At 46.2% G+C, this 22,832-nt stretch overlaps 2 protein-coding genes across 6 annotated transcripts in view; one reads left to right on the forward strand and one right to left on the reverse strand.

Moving 5' to 3' along the window:
• LOC115207767 (rootletin) overlaps nucleotides 1-17,613 on the forward strand; it is a 44,375-nt gene extending 26,762 nt beyond the window's left edge. For 2 of the 3 annotated variants that reach the window (XM_029775239.1, XM_029775237.1), the window contains exons 27-38: nucleotides 125-566; nucleotides 662-828; nucleotides 1,050-1,170; nucleotides 1,348-1,511; nucleotides 2,389-2,604; nucleotides 2,780-3,004; nucleotides 3,162-3,311; nucleotides 3,530-3,730; nucleotides 6,641-6,772; nucleotides 13,673-13,714; nucleotides 16,170-16,343; nucleotides 16,431-17,613. In XM_029775239.1, coding sequence (XP_029631099.1) covers nucleotides 125-566; nucleotides 662-828; nucleotides 1,050-1,170; nucleotides 1,348-1,511; nucleotides 2,389-2,604; nucleotides 2,780-3,004; nucleotides 3,162-3,311; nucleotides 3,530-3,730; nucleotides 6,641-6,772; nucleotides 13,673-13,714; nucleotides 16,170-16,343; nucleotides 16,431-16,517 — 2,121 coding nt within the window. In that variant the 3' untranslated portion in view covers nucleotides 16,518-17,613. The remainder of the gene's footprint in view (nucleotides 1-124; nucleotides 567-661; nucleotides 829-1,049; nucleotides 1,171-1,347; nucleotides 1,512-2,388; nucleotides 2,605-2,779; nucleotides 3,005-3,161; nucleotides 3,312-3,529; nucleotides 3,731-6,640; nucleotides 6,773-13,672; nucleotides 13,715-16,169; nucleotides 16,344-16,430) is intronic. The other variant, XM_029775238.1, reaches the window with a different exon arrangement.
• A 66-nt stretch (nucleotides 17,614-17,679) lies between these two features.
• Nucleotides 17,680-22,814, reverse strand: LOC115207773 (microfibrillar-associated protein 2). 3 transcript variants are annotated; one of them, XM_029775249.1, is made up of 10 exons: nucleotides 22,710-22,770; nucleotides 22,322-22,332; nucleotides 20,318-20,378; nucleotides 20,117-20,167; nucleotides 19,574-19,600; nucleotides 19,260-19,343; nucleotides 19,088-19,123; nucleotides 18,884-18,971; nucleotides 18,701-18,774; nucleotides 17,680-18,578 (listed from the first exon to the last, which is right to left on the reverse strand). In XM_029775249.1, the coding sequence occupies exons 3-10, from the start codon at nucleotides 20,346-20,348 to the stop codon at nucleotides 18,475-18,477; spliced, it is 495 nt and encodes a 164-aa protein (XP_029631109.1). In that variant the 5' UTR covers nucleotides 20,349-20,378; nucleotides 22,322-22,332; nucleotides 22,710-22,770; the 3' UTR covers nucleotides 17,680-18,474. The 3 variants fall into 3 exon arrangements, with proteins under 3 accessions (XP_029631109.1, XP_029631107.1, XP_029631108.1); XM_029775247.1 differs by lacking the exon at nucleotides 22,322-22,332 and having other exon boundaries at nucleotides 22,710-22,814; XM_029775248.1 differs by lacking the exon at nucleotides 22,322-22,332 and having other exon boundaries at nucleotides 20,318-20,397; nucleotides 22,710-22,803.
• Between the last annotated feature and the right edge of the window lie 18 nt (nucleotides 22,815-22,832).

The raw sequence follows: 22,832 nt of genomic DNA on the forward strand, positions 1-22,832 counted from the left end.
TTGTATTTATGCTCGGTTAAACATAAAACTTAGTCAACTGCTCTCTACACATCCCTCTCTACTGTACTTCTCTTCCCATCTCTATCCTCCCCCCTCCTCCTCTTCCCTCCCTCCCTCCCTCCAGCTGTCCATCCTCCAGAGGCGTCTGACAGAGTCAGAGTCAGGCTGGCGGGGCTGTGAGAGGGAGCTGACGGCCCAGCTGCAGGATGCCCGGGGCTGTGAGAAGAAGCTCCAGGATGAGGCCAGGAACCTGTCCCTGCGGGCCCAGACAGCCCAGGACTCCCTCACCCAATCCAGCCTGCATCTCAGCGAGGCCCAGGGCCGCCTGGCTGCCACCGAGCTAGAGCTGTCCCGGGCCGAGGCCGGACGCAGGGAGCTGGAGTTCCGCCTGGGCAGCTTGCAGTCGGCACTGACCCGTACGCTGGGCATTGGGGCGGGGGGCCGGAGAAGTGCCAGCGGGGGCAGGGGCAGGAGCCCCAGAGGGAGTCCCCCAGCAACATCCTACAGCAGCATTACACGTCCCCGCAGCCTCTCGCCCCTACGCTGCTCACTTTCACCCCCAAAAGGTGAGGGTGAAATGCTCACATATCACAAAACATGTCAATGTGAAAGTGGGACATAAATTGCGAGGAGTTATACTGTATATAATCTTTTCTTCCAGATTTTGGAGGCTCGACCCCTGACAACACATTGGGCTGCTCCAGGCCGATCTCCCCAGAGCAGGGGGACACCCCCCTCCCCATGCCCCTGCCTGAGCTGGACCCTGAGACGCTGCGCTGCGGCCTCAGAGACTTCCTCCAGGAGCTCCGAGAAGCTCAGAGAGACCGGGTACTACATGGGCAGAGCAGTACACATATTTAGATTTTATACACATTCTCCTATTCTAACAGATTGAAGTCCCTTTTCACTCTTTACTTTTAGATAAATTATCTCAACATTGTGCTGTAAACATCTCTGCAGCACTGATATGTGACTGTAGGAAATGCAAAAAGTCTGTCAGATTGTCTGAAGGCATGTTGTTGAAATGTGTTCCTGATGTTGGTTTTCAGGACGAGGCTCGCTGCCAGTTGGGGGCGCTACAGAGAGAGTTGGAGGAGGTGACAGGGGAGAGAGACTCCGCCCAGAACCGCCTCTCTCAGCTACACAACACACTGCAGGAGTGCCAGGAGGGTGAGACACATACACACGTCGCACGCACGCAAACCATAAGAAGGCCAAGGCCAAGAGAATCATTTACACAGTGAAGTCATTGACAGACATACAAAGACCCGGGGAGAGCATACATTAGCATAAAGACCTTGTCTGTGAATGCTTCAGTGTTGTGACTGTCTGTGTGTTTCCGTCCAGGTAAGCGTGGCGTTGACGGGCGTCTGAGCTCGACTCAGGCCATGCTCCAGCAGCAGGAGGAGACTGTGAGGAGGGGAGAGAGGGAGAGGAGAAGCCTCACTGACAGAGTCAAGGAGCTGGAGAGAGCCCTGCAGACTGCCGAGACGGAGAAAAAACACACACAGGTAGACATACATGCACACGAACACATACTTACTGTAGAATATCTTCCCTGACAAGGATTCTAGTGTCTTCTAACACACAGAGCTGACCACTGACCTGCCAACACTGCCATATGGTGACCCTGCAGGAAGCACTAGGTGGAAGCAGAAGTCATAACAACAGATGCCACAGAATAATGAGTCATTAAACAAAACTCCATGTCATATTTCTGGGCAAAGCAACTGTCCATATGTCCAGTCCTCTAAGTCCAACCCTCACACCACCCTAGAAAACACTACCCATAGCCGACAACAGAGGGAGCATGGGGAAAGAGGGAGAGAGAAATGGACTGGCTGAGTGTGAAGGAAATAGAGAGATTGAGAGGGTTAGTGGGATAAAGTGCAATGGAAAAGACGAATGAAGGGAAAGGAGGGTAGGTATTTATGATTATAGAGATTATAGTTAGGAGCCACAGAATCAAATAGTAGATAATTTAATAGACTGTATTCCTGGGAAAAGACTCAAATGATTTATGTTGCTGGAAAGAGATGGGAGGAAGTTCGGGAGCAAGGGGGGGATTTCAGCATTATGGAGAGTTGAGAGAAGGAAGAAGGGATGTGGCCATCTGTGGATCAACTGTCTATCTGTGTGTTTATGTCTATCTGGCCTGGCCTCTCTGAGAGTGGGTTTGTGGAGTGTCTCTGTTTTCCCCTCGTGTCTAGTTCTATATCTCTACAGAGCAGCTGTATGGACTGGCTGGCTGGCTTTGAAATGTGACTGCCAGTCTGCCAGTTTCATCTCTTTTAGCTCTCTCCTTCTCTTTCTGTCACTCTCTCATTCTCTACCTCTGTCTCCCTTTCTCTCACCTCACTCTCCCCTCCTCCCCCTCCCTACCTGTAGGATCAGTTGAGTAAGCAGCGTGCGGGCGAGGTGCGTCTGGAGGCTGAGCGGAGGCGTCTGCGGGAGGCCCTGGAGGCTGCCGAGGCCCGGGGGACCAGGGTGGAGCTGGGGAGACGCAGCCTGGAAGGGGAGCTGCAGAGACTCAAACTGAGCCTGGGGGACAGGGAGGCCGAGAACCAGGCCACCCAGGAGCGCCATGATGCACTAGTCAAACAGGTAGCACACTGAATGAACACTCAATCAATCAACTATAGAGGAACAAGTACACCCTCGATAGAGGCACGTCATGCTGAGATTTAACCAGATTTAAACGGAAACACACTTGCACAATATACACACTAAGACACACTGACTTAAACCACTCACACACTGTGTTGTTCATCTGTCCCAGGTGGCAGAGGGGGAGAGCTGTGTGACGTCGCTCCAGAGAGAGTTGGACAGGCTGAGCCAGGCTTTGTCTAAAGCCCAGGAGGGAGAGGTCTGTCTCAGAGAGAAGAACCAGAGCCTTTCCCAGAGCCTCCAGGAGGCCACCGTTGCCCACAGCGCCACCCAGGGGCGCCTTGTCGCACTGCAGAAGACCCTGGGGCTGGCCGAGCAGGACCGCAGGCATCTACAGGTAGGTGGAGGAGGAATCATTGATAGGACAGTGGGCTGAAATTCAAGTGTTTGTTTTTGTCAAGGTTCATCCTTGTAATTTAAATAGGATTAGAGCAAATTGTAATGAGTAGTCTAGGTTGAACCCATGAAACTGAATGTAGTGTTGCTGTTTTCAGGAGCGAGTGGATGGAGCGCGGGCGTCCCTGACGGACGGGAAGAGAGGCATGACGGCCCTCACTGAGCGCGTCCAGAGCCTACAGACTGAGCTGACTCAGAGCGACCTGAGACGAGGAGAGCTGGAGGCAGAGCTGGCTCACACACAGGAGGTGAGAGGGAGGGAGAGAAAGAACGAGAATGACAGAGAGAGACTTTTACTCATTTCCTCAACACTAACCTTATACACACACACAGGAGGAGAGAGGTAAGGACATAGCCGGGGGGCATGTGAAGAATTTACATTTAAAAAAATGTAACGAAAAAGAGCGGGAGACATAGGCCTGTATCTCATATGTATAGCTGTTCCCTCACCCTGTCTCTCCTTTAGGCCCTGCATCAGCGGTCTGACAGTCTAACAGAAGCCCAGCGCAGTGCCCAGTCTGCCCAGACAGAGAGGGTGTCTGCAGAGGAGAGGCTGCGGGGGCTGCAGAGGGCCGTGGCCATGCTGGAGACAGAGAAGAAGGACGCAGAGAGACAGGCCGTCCGCCTGGAGAAGGACAAAAACGCACTGAGAAATACACTGGACAAGGTGAGACCGGAGTGAGAGAAAAATGAACCACACACAGAACATTAGGAATATCAAATCAAATTTTATTAGTAACATGCGCCAAATACAACAGATGTAGACCTTACATTGAAATGCTTACTTACAAGCCCCTATGATGAATATGACTGTCGAAAAAAGTTGGGAGTATTGATTTTCAAACAGTTCAATTCAGGAAGTGAATTTAAATGCAGTTCATGAATGAAAAAAATCCTCTGAAAATAATGGCCGGTTTTCAAACTTCCTCAATTAACTGGATTAAACATGGAAATCAAATCAAAGTTTATTTGTCAAGCAGTTCAAGAAATAGAGTTAAGAAAATATTTACTAAATAAACTAAAGTAAAAAATACAATTTGGGTGACTGGAGTCTTTGACCATTTTTTGGGCCTTCCTCTGACACCGCCTAGTATATAGGGCCTGGATGGCAGGAAGCTTGGCCCCAGTGATGTACTGGGCCATTCACACTACCCTCTGTAGCGCCTTACGGTCTGATGCTGAGCAGTTGCCATACCAGGCAGTGATGCAACCGGTCAGGATGCTGAGGGGGAAAAGGTGTTGTTGTGCCCTCTACACGACTGTCTTGGTGTGTTTGGACCATGATAGTTTGTTGATGATGTGGTCACCAAGGAACTTGAAACTCTCGGCCCGTTCCACTACAGCCCAATTGATGTTATAGTCCACAATCAGCTCCTTTGTCTTGCTCACATTGAGGGAGAGGTTGTTGTCCTGGCACCACACTGCCAAGTTTCTGACCTCCGCCCTATAGGCTGTTTCATCGTTGTCGGTGATCAACCCAACCACTGTTGTTTCGTCAGCAAACTTAGTGATGGTGTTGGAGTCGTGCTAGGCCACGCAGTCGTGGGTGAACAGGGAGTACAGGAGGGGACTAAGCATGCACCCCTGAGGAGACCCCATTGTTGAGGATCAGCGTGGCAGATGTGTTTGTGCCTACCCTTACAACCATCAGGAAGTCCAGGATCCAGTTGCAGATGGAGGTGTTTAGTCCCAGGGTCCTTAGCTTAGTGATGAGCTTTGTGGGCACTATGGTGTTGATCGCTGAACTGTAGTCAATGAACAGCATTCTCACATAGGTGTTCCTTTTGTCCAGGTGGGAAAGGGCAGTGTGGAGTGCAGTTGAGATTGTGTCATCTGTGGATCTGTTTAGGCGGTAGGCGAATTGGAGTGGGTCAAGGGTTTCCAGGATGATGGTGTTGATGTTTTTATTTCATTTTTTAAAAAGTAATCTTTATTTAACTAGGCAAGTCAGTTAAGGACAAATTCTTATTTACAATGACAGCCTAGGAACAGTGGGTTAACTGCCTTGTTCAGGGGCAGAATGGCAGATTTTTTAACCTTGTCAGCTCAGGGATTTGATCTTTCGGTTACTGGCCCAACGCTCTAACCACTAGGCTACCTGCCGTCGTGAGCCATGACCAGCCTTTCAAAGCACTTCATGGCTACCAATTTGAGTGCTATGGGGCAGTAGTCATTTTACCTTCACTTTCTTTGGCACATGGACTATGGTGGTCTGCTTGACATGTAGGTATTACAGACTCGTGCAGGGAGAGGTTGAACATGTCAGTGAAGACACTTGCCAGTTGGTTCGTGCATACTTTGAGTACAGCTGGTGCTCTCATGCATGCTTCAGTGTTGCTTGCCTCGAAGCGAGCATAAAAGGCATTTAACTTGTCTGGTATACTCGCGTCACTGGGCAGCTCACGGCTGGGTTTCCCTTTGTAGTCCTCAATGCCATCCTGGAACATATTCCAGTCTGTGCTAGCAAAACAGTCCTGTAGCATCCGCGTCATCTGACCACTTCCGTATTGAGCGAGTCATTGGTACTTCCTGCTTTAGTTTTTGCTTGTAAGCAGGAATCAGGAGGATAGATTTATGGACAGATTTGCCAAATGGAGGGCGAGGGAGAGCTTTGTATGCGCCTCTGTGTGTGGCGTAAAAGGTGGTCTAGAGTTTTTTCCCCCTCTGGTTGCACATGTGACATGCTGGTAGAAATTTAAGTTTGCCTGCATTAAAGTCCCCGGCCACTGGAAGCGCCGATTCTGGATGAGCATTTTCTTGTTTGCTTATGGACTTATACAGCTCGTTGAGTGCGGCCTTAGTGCCAGCATCGGTTTGTGATGGTAAATAGACGGCTACGAATAATATGAATGACAACTCTCTCGGTAGTTAATGTGGTCTACAGTTTATCATTGGGTACTCTACCTCAGGCGAGCAATACCTTGAGACTGTTATTGACAAATAGACACACACCCCTGCCCCTTGTCTTACCAGACGTATATATGCGCTGTCCTGCCGATGCATGGAAACCCCAGCCAGCTCTATATTATCCGTGTCGTCGTTCAGCCACGACACGGTGAAACATAAACTATTACAGTTTTTATGTCCGGTTGCTAGGATAGTCTTGAACGTAGATCATCCAGTTTTTTCCCAGTGATTTCACATTGGCCAATAGGACGGATGGTAGTGTGTGTTTACCCACTTGCCGACGAATTCTCACAAGGCACCACCAACTCTGCCCCCGGTACCTCCGTCTTTTTTTCATGCGAATGACATGGATTTGGGCCTGGTCTCAGGGAAGCAGTATATCCTTTGCGTCGGACTCATTAAAGAAAAGATCTTTGTCTTGTTTGAGGTGAGTAATCTCTTCTGATGTCTAGAAGCTATTTTCGGTCATAAGAGACAGTAGCAGCAGCATTATGTGCAAAATAAGTTAAAAACGATGTGAAAAAACAAACTAAATAGCAGAGGTGGTTAGGAGCCCGTAAAACGTCAGCCATCCCTGCCGGCGCCATTGGGGAAGGCTGCTGTTTTGACCCCAATATCTACTGTTGAATGATATTGAGGTGATTCTGACCATGTATGACTGTTTCTCCAGGTGGAGCGTCAGAAGCTAAAGACAGAGGAGGGCAGCATGCGTCTGTCTGCAGAGAAAGGCCGTCTGGATCGCTCCCTCACCACCGCAGAGCAGGAACTGCAGGACGCACAGAGACAGATAGCACTGCTACAGGTAGGCAGGAGGGAGACACAGAGACACATAGCACTGCTACAGGTAGACAGAGATACAGAGACAGATAGCACTGTTACAGAGATACAGAGACACATAGCACTGATACAGGTAGACAGAGATACAGAGACACATAGCACTGCTACAGGTAGGCAGAGATACAGAGACAGATAGCACTGCTACAGGTAGACAGAGAGACATAGCACTGTTACAGGTCGGCAGGAGACACAGAGACACATAGCACTGCTACAGGTAGACAGAGATACAGAGACACATAGCACTGCTACAGGTAGGCAGAGATACAGAGACACATAGCACTGTTACAGGTAGACAGAGAGATGCTTAGAGACATAGCACTGCTACAGGTAGACAGAGAGATACAGAGACACATAGCACTGCTACAGGTAGACAGATGCAGAGAGACATAGCACTGCTACAGGTAGACAGAGAGATGCAGAGACACATAGCACTGCTACAGGTAGGCAGAGAGATGCTGAGAGACATAGCACTGCTACAGGTAGACAGAGAGATGCAGAGACACATAGCACTGCTACAGGTAGACAGAGATACAGAGAGACATAGCACCTCTACAGGTAGACAGAGATACAGAGATACATAGCACCTCTACAGGTAGACAGAGATACAGAGATACATAGCACTGCTACAGGTAGACAGAGATACAGAGACACATAGCACTGCTACAGGTAGACAGAGATACAGAGAGACATAGCACTGCTACATGTAGACAGAGAGAGATACAGAGACACATAGCACTGCTACAGGTAGGCAGAGAGACATAGCACTGCTACAGGTAGACAGAGAGACATAGCACTGCAACGTGTAGACAGAGAGATACAGAGACACATAGCACTGCTACAGGTAGACAGAGAGATACAGAGATACATAGCACTGCTACAGGTAGACAGAGAAATGCAGAGACACATAGCACTGCTACAGGTAGACAGAGATACATAGCACTGCTACAGGTAGACAGAGATACAGAGACACATAGCACTGATACAGAGATACAGAGACACATAGCACTGCTACAGGTAGACAGAGAGATACAGAGATACATAGCACTGCTACAGGTAGACAGAGATACATAGCACTGCTACAGGTAGACAGAGATACAGAGAGATATAGCACTGCTACATGTAGACAGAGATACAGAGACACATAGCACTGCTACAGGTAGACAGAGAGATACAGAGATACATAGCACTGCTACAGGTAGACAGAGAAATGCAGAGACACATAGCACTGCTACAGGTAGACAGAGATACATAGCACTGCTACAGGTAGACAGAGATACAGAGACACATAGCACTGATACAGAGATACAGAGACACATAGCACTGCTACAGGTAGACAGAGAGATACAGAGATACATAGCACTGCTACAGGTAGACAGAGATACATAGCACTGCTACAGGTAGACAGAGATACAGAGAGATATAGCACTGCTACATGTAGACAGAGATACAGAGACACATAGCACTGCTACAGGTAGACAGAGATACAGAGACACATAGCACTGCTACATGTAGACAGAGATACAGAGACACATAGCACTGCTACAGGTAGACAGAGATACAGAGACACATAGCACTGCTACAGGTAGACAGAGAGATACATAACACTGCTACAGGTAGACAGAGAGATACAGAGACACATAGCACTGCTACAGGTAGACAGAGAGATACAGAGATACATAACACTGCTACAGGTAGACAGAGAGATACAGAGACACATAGCACTGCTACAGGTAGACAGAGAGATACAGAGATACATAACACTGCCACAGGTAGACAGAGAGATACAGAGACACATAGCACTGCTACAGGTAGACAGAGAGATACAGAGATACATAACACTGGTACAGGTAGCCAGAGAGATACAGAGACACATAGCACTGCTACAGGTAGACAGAGAGATACAGAGATACATAGCACTGCTACAGGTAGACAGAGATACAGAGACAAATAGCATTGCTACAGGTAGACAGAGATACAGAGACACATAGCACTGCTACAGGTAGACAGAGATACAGAGACACATAGCACTGCTACAGGTAGACAGAGATACAGAGACAGATAGCACTGTTACAGAGACACATAGCACTGATACAGGTAGACAGAGATACAGAGACACATAGCACTGCTACAGGTAGACAGAGATACAGAGACACATAGCACTGCTACATGTAGACAGAGATACAGAGACACATAGCACTGCTACAGGTAGACAGAGAGATACAGAGGCACATAGCACTGCTACATGTAGACAGAGAGATACAGAGATACATAGCACTGCTACAGGTTGACAAAGAGATGCAGAGACACATAGCACTGCTACAGGTAGACAGAGATACAGAGACACATAGCACTGCTACAGGTAGACAGACACATAGCACTGATACAGAGATACAGAGACACATAGCACTGCTACAGGTAGACAGAGAGATACAGAGACACATAGCACTGCTACAGGTAGACAGAGATACAGAGACACATAGCACTGCTACAGGTAGACAGAGATACAGAGACACATAGCACTGATACAGAGATACAGAGACACAGCACTGCTACAGGTAGACAGAGAGATACAGAGACACATAGCACTGCTACATGTAGACAGAGAGATACAGAGACACATAGCACTGCTACAGGTAGACAGAGATACAGAGACAGATAGCACTGTTACAGAGATACAGAGACACATAGCACTGATACAGGTAGACAGAGATACAGAGACACATAGCACTGCTACAGGTAGACAGAGATACAGAGACACATACCACTGATACATGTAGACAGAGAGATACAGAGACACATAGCACTGCTACATGTAGACAGAGATACAGAGATACATAGCACTGATACAGGTAGACAGAGAGACATAGCACTGCTACATGTAGACAGAGAGATACAGAGACACATAGCACAGCTACATGTAGACAGAGAGATACAGAGACACATAGCACTGCTACAGGTAGACAGAGATACAGAGATACATAGCACTGCTACATGTAGACAGAGAGATGCAGAGACACATAGCACTGCTACAGGTAGACAGAGAGACATAGCACTGCTACAGGTAGACAGAGATACAGAGACACATAGCACTGCTACAGGTAGACAGAGACACATAGCACTGCTACAGGTAGACAGAGAGATACAGAGACACATAGCACTGCTAGAGGTAGACAGAGATACAGAGACACATAGCACTGCTACAGGTAGACAGAGATACAGAGACACATAGCACTGATACAGAGATACAGAGACACAGCACTGCTACAGGTAGACAGAGAGATACAGAGACACATAGCACTGCTACAGGTAGACAGAGATACAGAGACACATAGCACTGCTACAGGTAGACAGAGATACAGAGACACATAGCACTGATACAGAGATACAGAGACACAGCACTGCTACAGGTAGACAGAGATACAGAGACACATAGCACTGATACAGAGATACAGAGACATAGCACTGCTACAGGTAGACAGAGATACAGAGACACATAGCACTGTTACAGAGATACAGAGACACATAGCACTGATACAGGTAGACAGAGATACAGAGACACATAGCACTGCTACAGGTAGACAGAGATACAGAGACAGACAGCACTGCTACAGGTAGACAGAGATACAGAGACACATAGCATTGATACATGTAGACAGAGAGATACAGAGACACATAGCACTGATACAGGTAGACAGAGAGACATAGCACTGCTACATGTAGACAGAGAGATACAGAGACACATAGCACTGCTACATGTAGACAGAGAGATACAGAGACACATAGCACTGCTACAGGTAGACAGAGATACAGCACTGCTACATGTAGACAGAGAGATACAGAGATACATAGCACTGCTACAGGTTGACAGAGAGATGCAGAGACACATAGCACTGCTACAGGTAGACAGAGAGACATAGCACTGCTACAGGTAGACAGAGATACAGTGACACATAGCACTGATACAGAGATACAGAGACACAGCACTGCTACAGGTAGACAGAGAGATACAGAGACACATAGCACTGCTACAGGTAGACAGAGACACAGAGACACATAGCACTGATACAGAGATACAGAGATATAGCACTGCTACAGGTAGACAGAGAGATACAGAGACACATAGCACTGCTACAGGTAGACAGAGATACAGAGACACATAGCACTGATACAGGTAGACAGAGATACAGAGACACATAGCACTGCTACAGGTAGACAGAGAGATACAGAGGCACATAGCACTGCTACAGGTAGACAGAGAGATACAGAGACACATAGCACTGCTGCAGGTAGACAGAGATACAGAGACACATAGCACTGATACAGAGATACAGAGACACATAGCACTGCTACAGGTAGACAGAAATACAGAGACACATAGCACTGCTACAGGTAGACAGAGATACAGAGACACATAGCACTGCTACAGGTAGACAGAGATACAGAGACACATAGCACTGCTACAGGTAGACAGAGATACAGAGACACATAGCACTGTTACAGGTAGGCAGAGATACAGAGACACATAGCACTGATACAGGTAGACAGAGATACAGGTAGGCAGAGCGATACAGGCATTGGAGAAACACTGAGACTCCCTAACCTACAGCAAGTGGGACAACCCCAACTGTTAAGACTTGGAAACTTTTATGTGAAGACCATTGGGTCAGACAAAGGAAGGCTAACTTTAAGATAATAGTGAGGTGACATTGACCATGTTGAGCACTACCAGTGAGTGTATTTCCTCAGCTGCTGTTGATTTCACGCTTGTCTGAAAGGTGACAGGAGAGAAAATGTGGATTCAGTTTAGAGCTAGGTGGTATATCATAAATACCGTTATTGATCCACATACCGGTATGGATTCTATAACAATATTTGTATACATTGATAAATTAAATGACACGTTGCACTACTCATAAAACATATTTAGAACTTGTAAACTCAGCAAAAAAAGAAACGTCCTCTCACTGTCAACTGTGTTTATTTTCAGCAAACTTAACATGTGGAAATATTTGTATGAACATAAGATTCAACAACTGAGACAAACTGAACAAGTTCCACAGACATGTTACTAACAGAAATTGAATAATGTGTCCCTGAACAAAGGGGGGGTCAAAATCAAAAGTAACAGTCAGTATCTGGTGTGGCCACCAGCTGCATTAAGTCCTGCGTGCATCTCCTTCTCATGGACTGCACCAGATTTGCCAATTCTTGCTGTGAGATGTTACCCTACTCTTCCACCAAGGCACCTGCAAGTTCCCGGACATTTCTGGGGGATTGGCCCTAGCCTTCACCCTCCGATCCAACAGGTCCCAGACGTGCTCAATGGGATTGAGATCCAGGCTCTTTGCTGACCATGGCAGAACGCTGACATTCCTGTCTTGCAGGAAATTACGCACAAAACGAGCAGAATGGCTGGTGGCATTGTCATGCTGGAGGTTATGTCAGGATGAGCCTGCAGGAAGTGTACCACATGAGGGAGGAGGATGTCTTCCCTGTAACGCACAGCGTTGAGATGGCCTGCAAAGACAACAAACTCAGTCCGATGATGCTGTGACACACCGCCCCAGACCATGACGGACCCTCCACCTCCAAATTGATCCCCCTCCAGAGTACAGGCCTCGGTGTAACGCTCATTCCTTCGACGATAAACGTGAATCTGACCATCACCCCTGGTGAGACAAAACCACGACTCGCCAGTGAAGAGCACTTTTTGCCAGTTCTGTCTGGTCCAGTGAAAGTGGGTTTGTGCCCATAGACAACATTGTTGTCGGTGATGCCTGGTGAGGACCTGCCTTACAACAGGCCTACAAGCCCTCAGTCCAGCCTCTCTCAGCCTTTTGCAGACAGTCTGAGCACTGATGGAGGGATTGTGCATTCCTGGTGTAATTCAGGCAGTTGTTGTTGCCATCCTGTACCTGTCCCGCAGGTGTGACGTTCGGATGTACCGATCCTGTGCAGGTGTTGTTACACATGGTCTGCCACTGCGAGGATGATTAGCTGTCCGTCCTGTCTCTCTGTTGTGCTGTCTTAGGCGTCTCACAGTACAGACATTGCAATTTATTGCCCTGGCCACATCTGCAGTCCTCATGCCTCCTTGCAGCATGCCTAAGGCACGTTCACGCAGATGAGCAGGGACCCTAGGCATCTTTATTTTGGTGTTTTTCAGAGTCAGTAGAAAGGCCTCTTTAGTGTCCTAAGTTTTCATAACTGTGACCTTAATTGCCTACATCTGTAAGCTGTTAGTGTCTTAACGACCGTTCCACAGGTGCATGTTCATTAATTGTTTGTGGTTCATTGAACAAGCATGGGAAACAGTGTTTAAACCCTTTACAATGAAGATCTGTGAAGTTATTTGGATTTTTACAAATTATCTTTGAAAGACAGGGTGCTGAAAAAGGGACATTTCTTTTTTTGCTGATTTTATTATTCATAAACATCATATACCTCCATACCATCACCCAGCCCTAGTTCAGTTTCAGCATTTGAGTTTGTCATTCTGCTTATTTCCCCTTTGGCAGAATTATCAAAGGAGTCAAGATTGAGTTATTCATTCAGCCTTTAGTTAATTGTGTCAGTCAGTTGGTTTTCTGTGTGGGTCAGTATCATAACAAATTCAGTTTGAGACCAAAAAGGCCATGAACTGTATCTGGAATATGGTAATGAGATACTCATTATTTATATTACCATTTTCCCTAGTCACCCGCCAGTCTTTTTCTGGGGTCAAACTCAGAATCAAAGTCAGGTCCAATAGACTTAACCTCTCCCCCACTTATCTCATAGTCAAACCACAATAACAAACCTCATTTACTGACGTGATTGGCTGATGTTGGAGGTGTTTATTCTTTATTTGGCTGCTTTGTGGAAGGAGGAGTTGGTGGATGTAAGAAAGAAGATCACTTTTTCTATGGTGAGTGTCTATTTCTCCAGTGATTGTTATACAGTCAGTGCACTCCTCTTTGAGTGATCAAATCCATGCAGAACAATTTGAACACTATAAGCAGTTGATCACCATAACTTCTATCACTATAAGCAGAATGTCCTGTAATGGAAGACGAGGCTAGTGTGTTCTTCTTGGTAGTTTTTACTCTGAAATTCTCAGTTCAGGTAAGTGAGGGGTTAGTCAGGCGAGACAGTGCTTTTGTTGCAGATTATTGTACATTCTTTTTCATTAGTTTAACCCTCCCACAGCGCCTTTCTGTTGTTCCCTGAGCTCCCTTTAAAGGCAGCCAAATGAAACCTCATGCAGGCTTAAGTGAGTTGGGATCAGTACAAAATGGCTGTAGACCCGGGCCCTCTGGCTCTGAATGCATCTGCTGCTAGTTAGACACCTAATGTTGAGCAGAATTGTTTGGCTTGTTTGTTCTTGATCTGGACCCCTATGGTTTCTGTTACAGATGAAGTTAAGAAAGTTTTACAAGAACGTGCACAACTTGTTGAAAATAAATTTAGTATGAAAACGACATGATATAGAGTAGCTAGGAGGGCACTGTTGAATAGTGTTCTGTGGGTTTTCATTTGCTTTTGATTTCATTTTTAAGAGGCTACTATTCAGCATACGATGCCTTTGGAAAGTATTCAGACCCATTTACTTTTTCCACATTTTGGTAGGTTACAGCCTTATTCTAAAACGGATTAAATCGTTTTTTTCCCTCATCGGTTTACACACAATACCCCATAATGACAAAGCAAAAACATGATTTGAGAAATGTTTGCTTATTTTTTCCAAATAAAAAACGGATACATACATTTACATAAGTATTCAGACCCTTAACTCAGTTGAAGCACCTTTGACAGTGATTACAGCCTCGAGTCTTCTTGGGTATGATGCTACAAGCTTGGCACACCTGTATTTGGGGAGTTTCTCCCATTCTTCTCTGCAGATCCTCTCAAAGTATGTCAGGTTGGAAGGGGAGCGTTGCTGCACAGCTATTTTCAGGTCTCTCCAGAGATGTTTTATCGGGTTCAAGTCCGGTTGGGCCACTCAAGGACATTGAGATTTGTCCCAAAGCTACTCCTGTGTTGTCTTGGCTGTGTGCTTAGGGTGGTTGTCCTGTTAGAAGGTGAACCTTCACCCCAGTCTGAGGTCCTGAGCGCTCTGGAGCAGGCTTTCATCAAGGATCTCTCTGTACTTTATCCGTTCATCTTTGCCTCGATCCTGACTAGTCTCCCAGTCCCTTCTGCTGAAAAACATCCCCATAGCAGGATGCTGCCACCACCATGCTTCACCGTAGGGATGGTGCCAGGTTTTCTCCAGAAGTGACGCTTGGCATTCAGGTCAAAGAGTTCCATCCTGGTTTCATCGGACCAGAGAATCTTGTTTCTCATGGTCTGAGAGTCTTTAGGTGCCTTTCGGGAAACTCCAAGTTGGCTGTCATGTGCCTTTTACTGAGGAGTGGCTTCCGTCTGGCCACTCTACTATAAAGGCCTGATTGGTGGAGTGCTGCAGAGATGGTTGTCCTTCTGGAAGGTCCTCCCATCTCCACAGAGGAACTCTAGAGCTCTGTCAGAGTGACCATCGGGTTCTTGGTCACCTCCCTGACCAAGGCCCTTCTCCCCAGATTTCTCAGTTTGGCCAGGCGGCCAGCTCTAGGAAGAGTCTTGGTGGTTCCAATCGTCTTGCATTTAAGAATGATGGAGGCGACTGTGTTCTTGGGGACCTTCAATGCTGTAGACATTTTTTGGTACCCTTCCCCAGATCTGTACCTGGATGATCAATGGAAACAGGAAGCACCTGAGCTCAATTTTGAGTCTCATAGCAAAGGGTCTGATTACTTATGTAAATAATGTATTTTTGTTTTTTATTTTCAAATACATTTGCAAAAATGTCTAAAAACCTGTTTTTGCTTTGTCATTATGGGGTATTGTGTGTCGATTGCTGAGGATTTTTTAAAATCCATTTTAGAATAAGACTAACGTAACAAAATGTGGAAAAAGTCTTAGGGTTTGAATACTTTCCGAAGGCACTGTATATTACTGATTAGTCAATTTTAGATTCTCTTTCAATCCTTCGTCAACAGATTTATCAAGGTCATGCATGTGAACCATGAGAATAGCTTTTCCTTTCATTGTGTCAGCCAATCAAGAAGCAGACGTCAAGTGACCACCACAGAGGGGCTATTAACCATTTGTCGTCAGACATCTCCCAGCCCCACCAGCTGTGTGTTTATGGTATCCCATGTAGTGTTGACATACCTCTTGTTAGCATCTAGAAAACAACCCCAACCCTGTGTTGTTAACACTGAGACATGTCTCTGTCTGGGATTTGAGTTTGTCAGTGTGAAACCATGTCACTAACACTGTGACTTGCTGTGGCTTAGTGACTAACACTTTATCTGTGTATATTTATTTCTCTGTATATCCAGGCCCAGCTGGCTGAGATGGAGCAGTCCCACAATGTGAGTGAGAGCTCTGTGAGGCAGCGTGACGAGGTGATGCGTGAGGCGGAGAGGCTGAGGGTCGCCCAGAGGGAGGCAGAGAGGACCCTGGCCGCCCGGGAGAGGGCCCACCGCCACCGGGTCAAAGGGCTGGAGGAGCAGGTAGATACAGCCATGAGGTCAAAGGGCAAGAAGACATACCCTTAATGTCTGTCCCTGACCTCGTCTGTCTGTTTGTCCGTCCCACAGGTATCCACTCTGAAGGAGCAGCTGCAGCAGGAGATGAGGCGGAGGCAGCCATCTCTACCCACCTCCCTGATGTCTGGGGGGAACTGAGCACTGAGCAGTTCACCTGTGTCCCTCCATGGGTACTAAAGCCCACTAACAGCTCCAAGAACCAATATCCAATCATCATCTCCTATGATTTGACACACGCCTCTCCTACTCAGGGAGAAAGTCAGCGATACCACGGGAGGAGACTGTGGATGATAGAAGTGTAATCCAGTACAACAGAGGAGGAATGAGATCCTCAGCTGCCAGTATACAGTTGGCCTGGATTCCCTCCCACACATACACACACCAGCAGAACAGAATACAAAGGGAGAACTGAGTCTGAGTCACTGTTTGAGCACTAGGCAACAAATTGATCGGCCATATGAAGGAACTACTGTACTGTCCATCTTGCTAGTATTTGGTTGAGATTGAACCAACTATTTTGTCTGGACAAATAGACACTATTATATGTAGAGCAAATGATGTGACATGTATGTATATCAGTTTGTGATATACAAACACACAGGATCTATCATGGTCCACACACACCAAGTCGTGAAGAGGGCACGACGACGCGTCTTCCCCTCAGGAGGCTGAAAAAATGTGGCTTGGGCCCTCGGATCCTCAGAAAGTTGTACAGCTGAGCCATTGAGAGCATCTTGACTGGCTGCATCACCACTTGGTATGGCAACTGCTTGGCATCTGACCGCAAGGCGCTACACAGAGCAGTGTGGATCGCCCAGTAAATCACTGGGGCCGAGCTCCCTGCTATCTAGGACCTCTCTACCAGGCGGTGTCAGAGGAAGGCCCCAAAAAATTGTCAAACAATTCAGCCAGCCAAGTCATAAACGGTTCTCTCTGCTACCACATGGCAAGCAGTACCGATGCACAAAGTCTGGAACCAACAGGACCCTGAACAGATTCTACTCCCAAGCCATAAGACTGTTAAATAGTTATGCATGTATATCAGTTTGTGAATTTAGATTGATATACTTGTAACTAACTAGGAATAGCACATAGAGGTACATTTATGATAACTATCAGGATGATGTTTAGAGGATGGAAGCACATGCATCAATCATGTTTGTAAGGGAACTGAAATGAGAGAACAGTTGTGTATCTGTAAGAAATTAATGTTGATAAAGAATCTTTGACTACACTGCTTGTTTGTTTGATCCACATAAAGCACAAACAATCCAACTCATCAGAATTAGTCACACCAAGGTAAGGTTGTAGTAAAAAAAACATTTATTTTTTTCTCCAGTATAATGAAAGGGTTTTACAAAGCAGTAGTACAGTAACAATTTGTGAGCAGCCTTTTCAAAGCACTTCTTGCCACTGAGATGTGAACCTATGCAAGGTCACCAGCCAATGTAGCTCTAGTCACGTTGACCATGTTACACAATAACACTCGAGAGGTCAGGGGTCAGCACCCGTCTCTTCAAGTCTGATTGTCGCTGCTTGCCACCCAGTCAGTGCCAAGGCAGTGGGATGGTTATGGATGACTGAGTTTTGCTAATGCCTCTGTTGTTGAGGTCAGTAAGCAGTAGCTGTCACTCTGGCTGTCCCCTCATTACTATGACTGCTTTTCAACACAGGTAGAGTAAACAACAACAAACATCACACAATGATTTAGAATATAGGATAAAATTAGGCAGAAAAAACAAGATACAAATGTTGCTTTTTTATGTGCCTCTCTGATTGCTGATTTCCATTCCTTAGCACCAGTGTGGTAGTGATTTTATAGCACCAGTGACGTTATACAGTCATCAATGTTCTGTTGAGTATAAAAGAATATATATATTTATCCATACACACGTTCTACTGATCCCACTTCTCATTATGTATGTAATTCTGAAAGGGAGGAGAGACGAGAAGAAACATGGGAGTTCTTTGGTACCAAAAAGTATGTGGAATACAGTCAAAGATTAAACAGAAATTGGGATGGGAAGGAGGTGGGATGTGGACCCTAGAGATGTGGCAGTATTTGGGCTGGTGTTCTCTGATGTGCCCCATGTTCTCAACACCCTCCACAGCTCTTCCCACAGCTGCTCCCCAGTGACCCACACTGGCCACTCACCGCAGCTACACCACAACGAGAGAACTGGTCACGGCACATGTCAGCTACAGAGAGAGAGAAGTGTCACAGGTTTTGTCCTTCACAGAGGTGAATACAAAACTGAACGGGTGTGTGTGTTTCTTTAGTGGGGACAGCTGGTTGTGCATCGTATACAAGAACACCTCACCTCTTAGCAGCTCTTCATGCGCACACACAGTCCTGACACACACCTCCTTGTTGATCACATACACCCTTCGCAAGCTGAGGAGAGAGGAACGGTGTTACAGTGTGATGTTGAACACTTTATAATCCATGTTCAATGCTATCATGATAACAAGATAAGTTAAGGGTTAGGTGTGCAATATCAGACCTGTAGAAGCAGAGGCTATTCAGACACTGTTTGCATGGTTTGTGAACAGAGTAGAGTCTGGTGCAGGGGTACTGCTCCTCTCGACAATCTACACAACAGAAAACATATGAGCCATCCAACACAATCATCTACACACAGCATAATAGTCCAAGTCAGTCATCCATCAACAACTATACACACAGACCCTCCCTCTCTGTTATTTACCTAGGGGGCCAGGTTCTGTGGGCTCTGTCTCTTGCGCTGAAACAAATCAGAAACTCACATTTTAATGGAATAACCCTGCTAATACGACAGAAGAACAGGACAGCGGATATAGATGTTGAACATACCAGTTGATAATAAATGTTGAATAGTAGATAATGAAAGGTGTGAGTACCAAACAGACCAGGACGTTCGGGACCAGGGAACGTTTGGGGAACCTGTAACAGAGCCTGCTGCTGGCCATCCGTGTCAGGATTATCTGATAGGGAGGGGTGAAGAGAGAAGAAGAGGGAGAAAAAGAGAGCAAGAAGAAGAGGGAGAGATAGATGGAGAGCGACAGGGGAATTGCTGAATTCTCTCAAGGAAAATGAGGTACTGAGCGGGACTTTCAGTACATCACCAATGGGCAAAGAAGCTCTCTACACCAGTCTATCAAAACTAATGATACTACAGGAGTAGAATAGGTAACAAGATCACACAGTATCTTACCTGGGAAATAATCAGGGCCATAGTCCTCTGTGAAGCAAAATTAAAGGCACAGTATGAGATATTCCGTTGTTACATTGACTGATAAATGCTGATAAATACATTGTGATAAATGTACAGCAGGCAGGCTGACAGACAGGCAAGCAACCCTTTATGTGTGACAGATGAATAACAGATCTTCTCAAGCACAGCGGGGATTTCACATAAAATGTTGCAAGTCTTGCAAGAATATAACATTGACCACCTGCTTTTAAAATTGGGAGGAAATGTACGGTAGATTGTCTTTGTGCATGACTTCATATTCAAGATGTTAGCAAATGCTGACATAGTAAGTGGTCATTGAAGTATTTACAATAGACAAATTACAATACACAGGACATTCAATGTTTCCATCTACCGGGTAAAATGGTAAATTTGACATGGAATACTCTTGGGGTGGGTAGGCAAAAGACATGAAATAATGACCACGTGAAGAGACACAGTACTGAGTCACGGTGTGTTTGTACACGTGGACAAACAGTGTAATAATGACATGGATGAACTCACCCAGGAAAGGAAATGGTTCTTGGTAGAGGGGGGGCTGAGCTAGCAGGAGGACTGTTGAGGCAAAGTTGCCTAAATGTTTAGGCAAAGGTGCTGGACAAGTGTTTTGTTGTATAGAATGTTTATTGGGTTAGTCTACTGTTTTGTGTACATTCGAGTGTTGTGTATATTATGCAGTGTTCAGTGTGACTGTGCTGGACTCACCTGGCATGGAGAGCAGTAGGAGGACTCTCATGATCGCTGTCTGTGTGGAGGTAGACTGACACTGAGGAGGAGAGAGAAGACTGTATACATTTTCAAAGGGTTACTGATTCCAAGTGATAAAGAAACACACATCTGTTACATAGTCTACGCAGTGTCATAGATGTATTTCTGTGTCGTTTTTCAGACTCACAACTGTGACAGTCTTTTACCCATGGGCCTCGTCACAGTCTTTTACCCATGGGCCTCGTCACAGTCTTTTACCCATGGGCCTCGTCACAGTCTTTTACCCATGGGCCTCGTCACAGTCTTTTACCCATGGGCCTCGTCACAGTCTTTTACCCATGGGCCTCGTCACAGTCTTTTACCCATGGGCCTCGTCACAGTCTTTTACCCATGGGCCTCGTCACAGTCTTTTACCCATGGGCCTCGTCAGTCTTTTACCCATGGGCCTCGTCACAGTCTTTTACCCATGGGCCTCGTCACAGTCTTTTACCCATGGGCCTCGTCACAGTCTTTTACCCATGGGCCTCGTCAGTCTTTTACCCATGGGCCTCGTCAGTCTTTTACCCATGGGCCTCTTGTCTTTTCCCTTCCATCTCTCTGCTATCCTGCATTCTGACCTCACCTCTTCCCTCTCTTTTTTACCCTCCACTCTGCCCTCCTCTGGCCCCAAACAGTCAGGGGAAAAAAGGAAAACTTTGACAGCAAGAATGTGGCACGTCTGTCTTTCTTAACAATCCCTCTGTTTTTCTCCTTTTCTCCATTCCACTACGAAACACTCTAAAGCAGACAGACCAGGGGCTAAATTCCAGGAAAAGAACCACTGAGCCCCTCCACCCCACCCCTCCTTCTCTCCCCATCTTCCATATTCCTCTCTCCACGTCTCTCATTTCCTCTATGTCGCCCTCTCTTGTCATTTCCCTGAACCCCTCCCCCTCTCTACTCCTCTCTCTCTCTCAAGCAGAGAGCTGGCCAGGTTGAGTTCGTACAGTATGACCACTGTATGCCACGCCAAAAAGACAAGAGTGAGAGAGAGTGAGGAAGGGGGCATTAGTGAAGAGAGAGAGAGGACTGTATTCTCAGAGGATAGCAGTACTCTGCTGCAATAAGACCCCCCTCCAATGCTTATTACAGTTTTCAAGTACATGACAATGGCACGGTAAAGTTCATAAACCATTTATAAACGGCAACAACTCACATTCAGTTGGGAACAATTGGCACAGAGAACAGTTTTTCTAACTAGACTGCTTATAAGTAACTGTGCAGACCACAATATTAGGCTACTTTCCTTGTGGAATGAACAAATACTTCTCCCCTTCTGTACTGCACACAATCAGACAGTCTAGCTTGTGTGTTTTTTGTGCACTGAGTGTGCCATCATGTGATCATCAGTGTGTGTATGTGTGAGTATCATCACATTTAATGTTTCATACTATGAGGTCTGGCTGTAGTGTTTCAGAGTGTACATGTATGTATGAAGGTATATGTCACCAAAGTGTGTGTGTGTTCAGATATTCCTCTTGTGCATCCCAGTGGCTATCGGAAACCATATGTTTTCACAGCACACATCTGGGAGCTATTACACCCTCCTCCTCAACCCCATTTTGCCCCCCCCCCCCCCTCCCCAGCCCTAACTGACCCCCTCCCCCAAAGCATGGGGACTTGGGAACAATGCAAACATGAAGAGGGAGAGCTCCCTCTCTTCATGCCTCCTCCTACTAAACACAGTTTGTGTTTTCAAGCACTATGTAAAAACATATGATTTCTCTCTCCATCTCTTCCCCTCTCCTCTTAACAACCCCCCATTAGTCCGCATTCTTTTTCTCCCTTGTCCTCTCATTTTATTTATGTTGGCCAGCCCCTCTCCATTGTATTGTCATTGCCCCCAGCTATAACCCCACCCCCTGGATTGCAGATTGCCCCATTCTCCACAACAGTGTAAACAGACAACAGACAACCTCATGTGAACCTATAACAATCTGAATAAATGAAAGATTTAAGTACCTGTTGAATAACTACATATGAGGCCCAATCATGTCGTGAATTGTAAAAAAAAAAAAAAAGACAATCAGTTTAGTTGACAGGTCACCACTGCTTGCATGCTATTATTGAACTTGTAGACTTTGCATTTTATAGTTTTCTTTAGGCAGGCCTATAACTCGATACTGATGATGGATACAAATATGCATATTTCAAATAATTGATAAGTGATCAAAAATCCACACCACCCTGACACATGGTAAAAGTTAAGAAATGTAGCCCAACTTCTTGGTCTTTGATTAATGGTCAAAATTCAAAGTAATCAAAATAAGCAGACATGCTTACAAATACATGTGAATACTGCAATTATTTTTTTTTAAATATATTCATTTAAACAACTTGCAGTTCTTACCTCTATTTGAATTTAGCTCCGGCGATCCGCAAGTCTCATGCGTCCGTCTTCAGCAACTTCTGACCGAACGCCACATTGTAGCGCCCCGCCTTCAAGCCCCCTCTCCCGCCTCTGTCGGTCACC

This window comes from Salmo trutta, chromosome 14, assembly GCF_901001165.1.
Source record: "Salmo trutta chromosome 14, fSalTru1.1, whole genome shotgun sequence".
In the NCBI taxonomy this organism is placed as follows: Eukaryota; Metazoa; Chordata; class Actinopteri; order Salmoniformes; family Salmonidae; genus Salmo; species Salmo trutta.

Excerpts from the sequence above, each read along its gene's own strand:
- LOC115207773 (XM_029775247.1), bottom strand. The coding sequence starts at position 20,348 with ATGAGAGTCCTCCTACTGCTCTCCATGCCAG. Across the intron at positions 19,601-20,116 it reads AGAACCATTTCCTTTCCTGG|AGGACTATGGCCCTGATTAT; the intron begins GTGAGTTCATCC and ends TTTGCTTCACAG. Across the intron at positions 19,344-19,573 it reads TGGCCCTGATTATTTCCCAG|ATAATCCTGACACGGATGGC; the intron begins GTAAGATACTGT and ends CCTCCCTATCAG.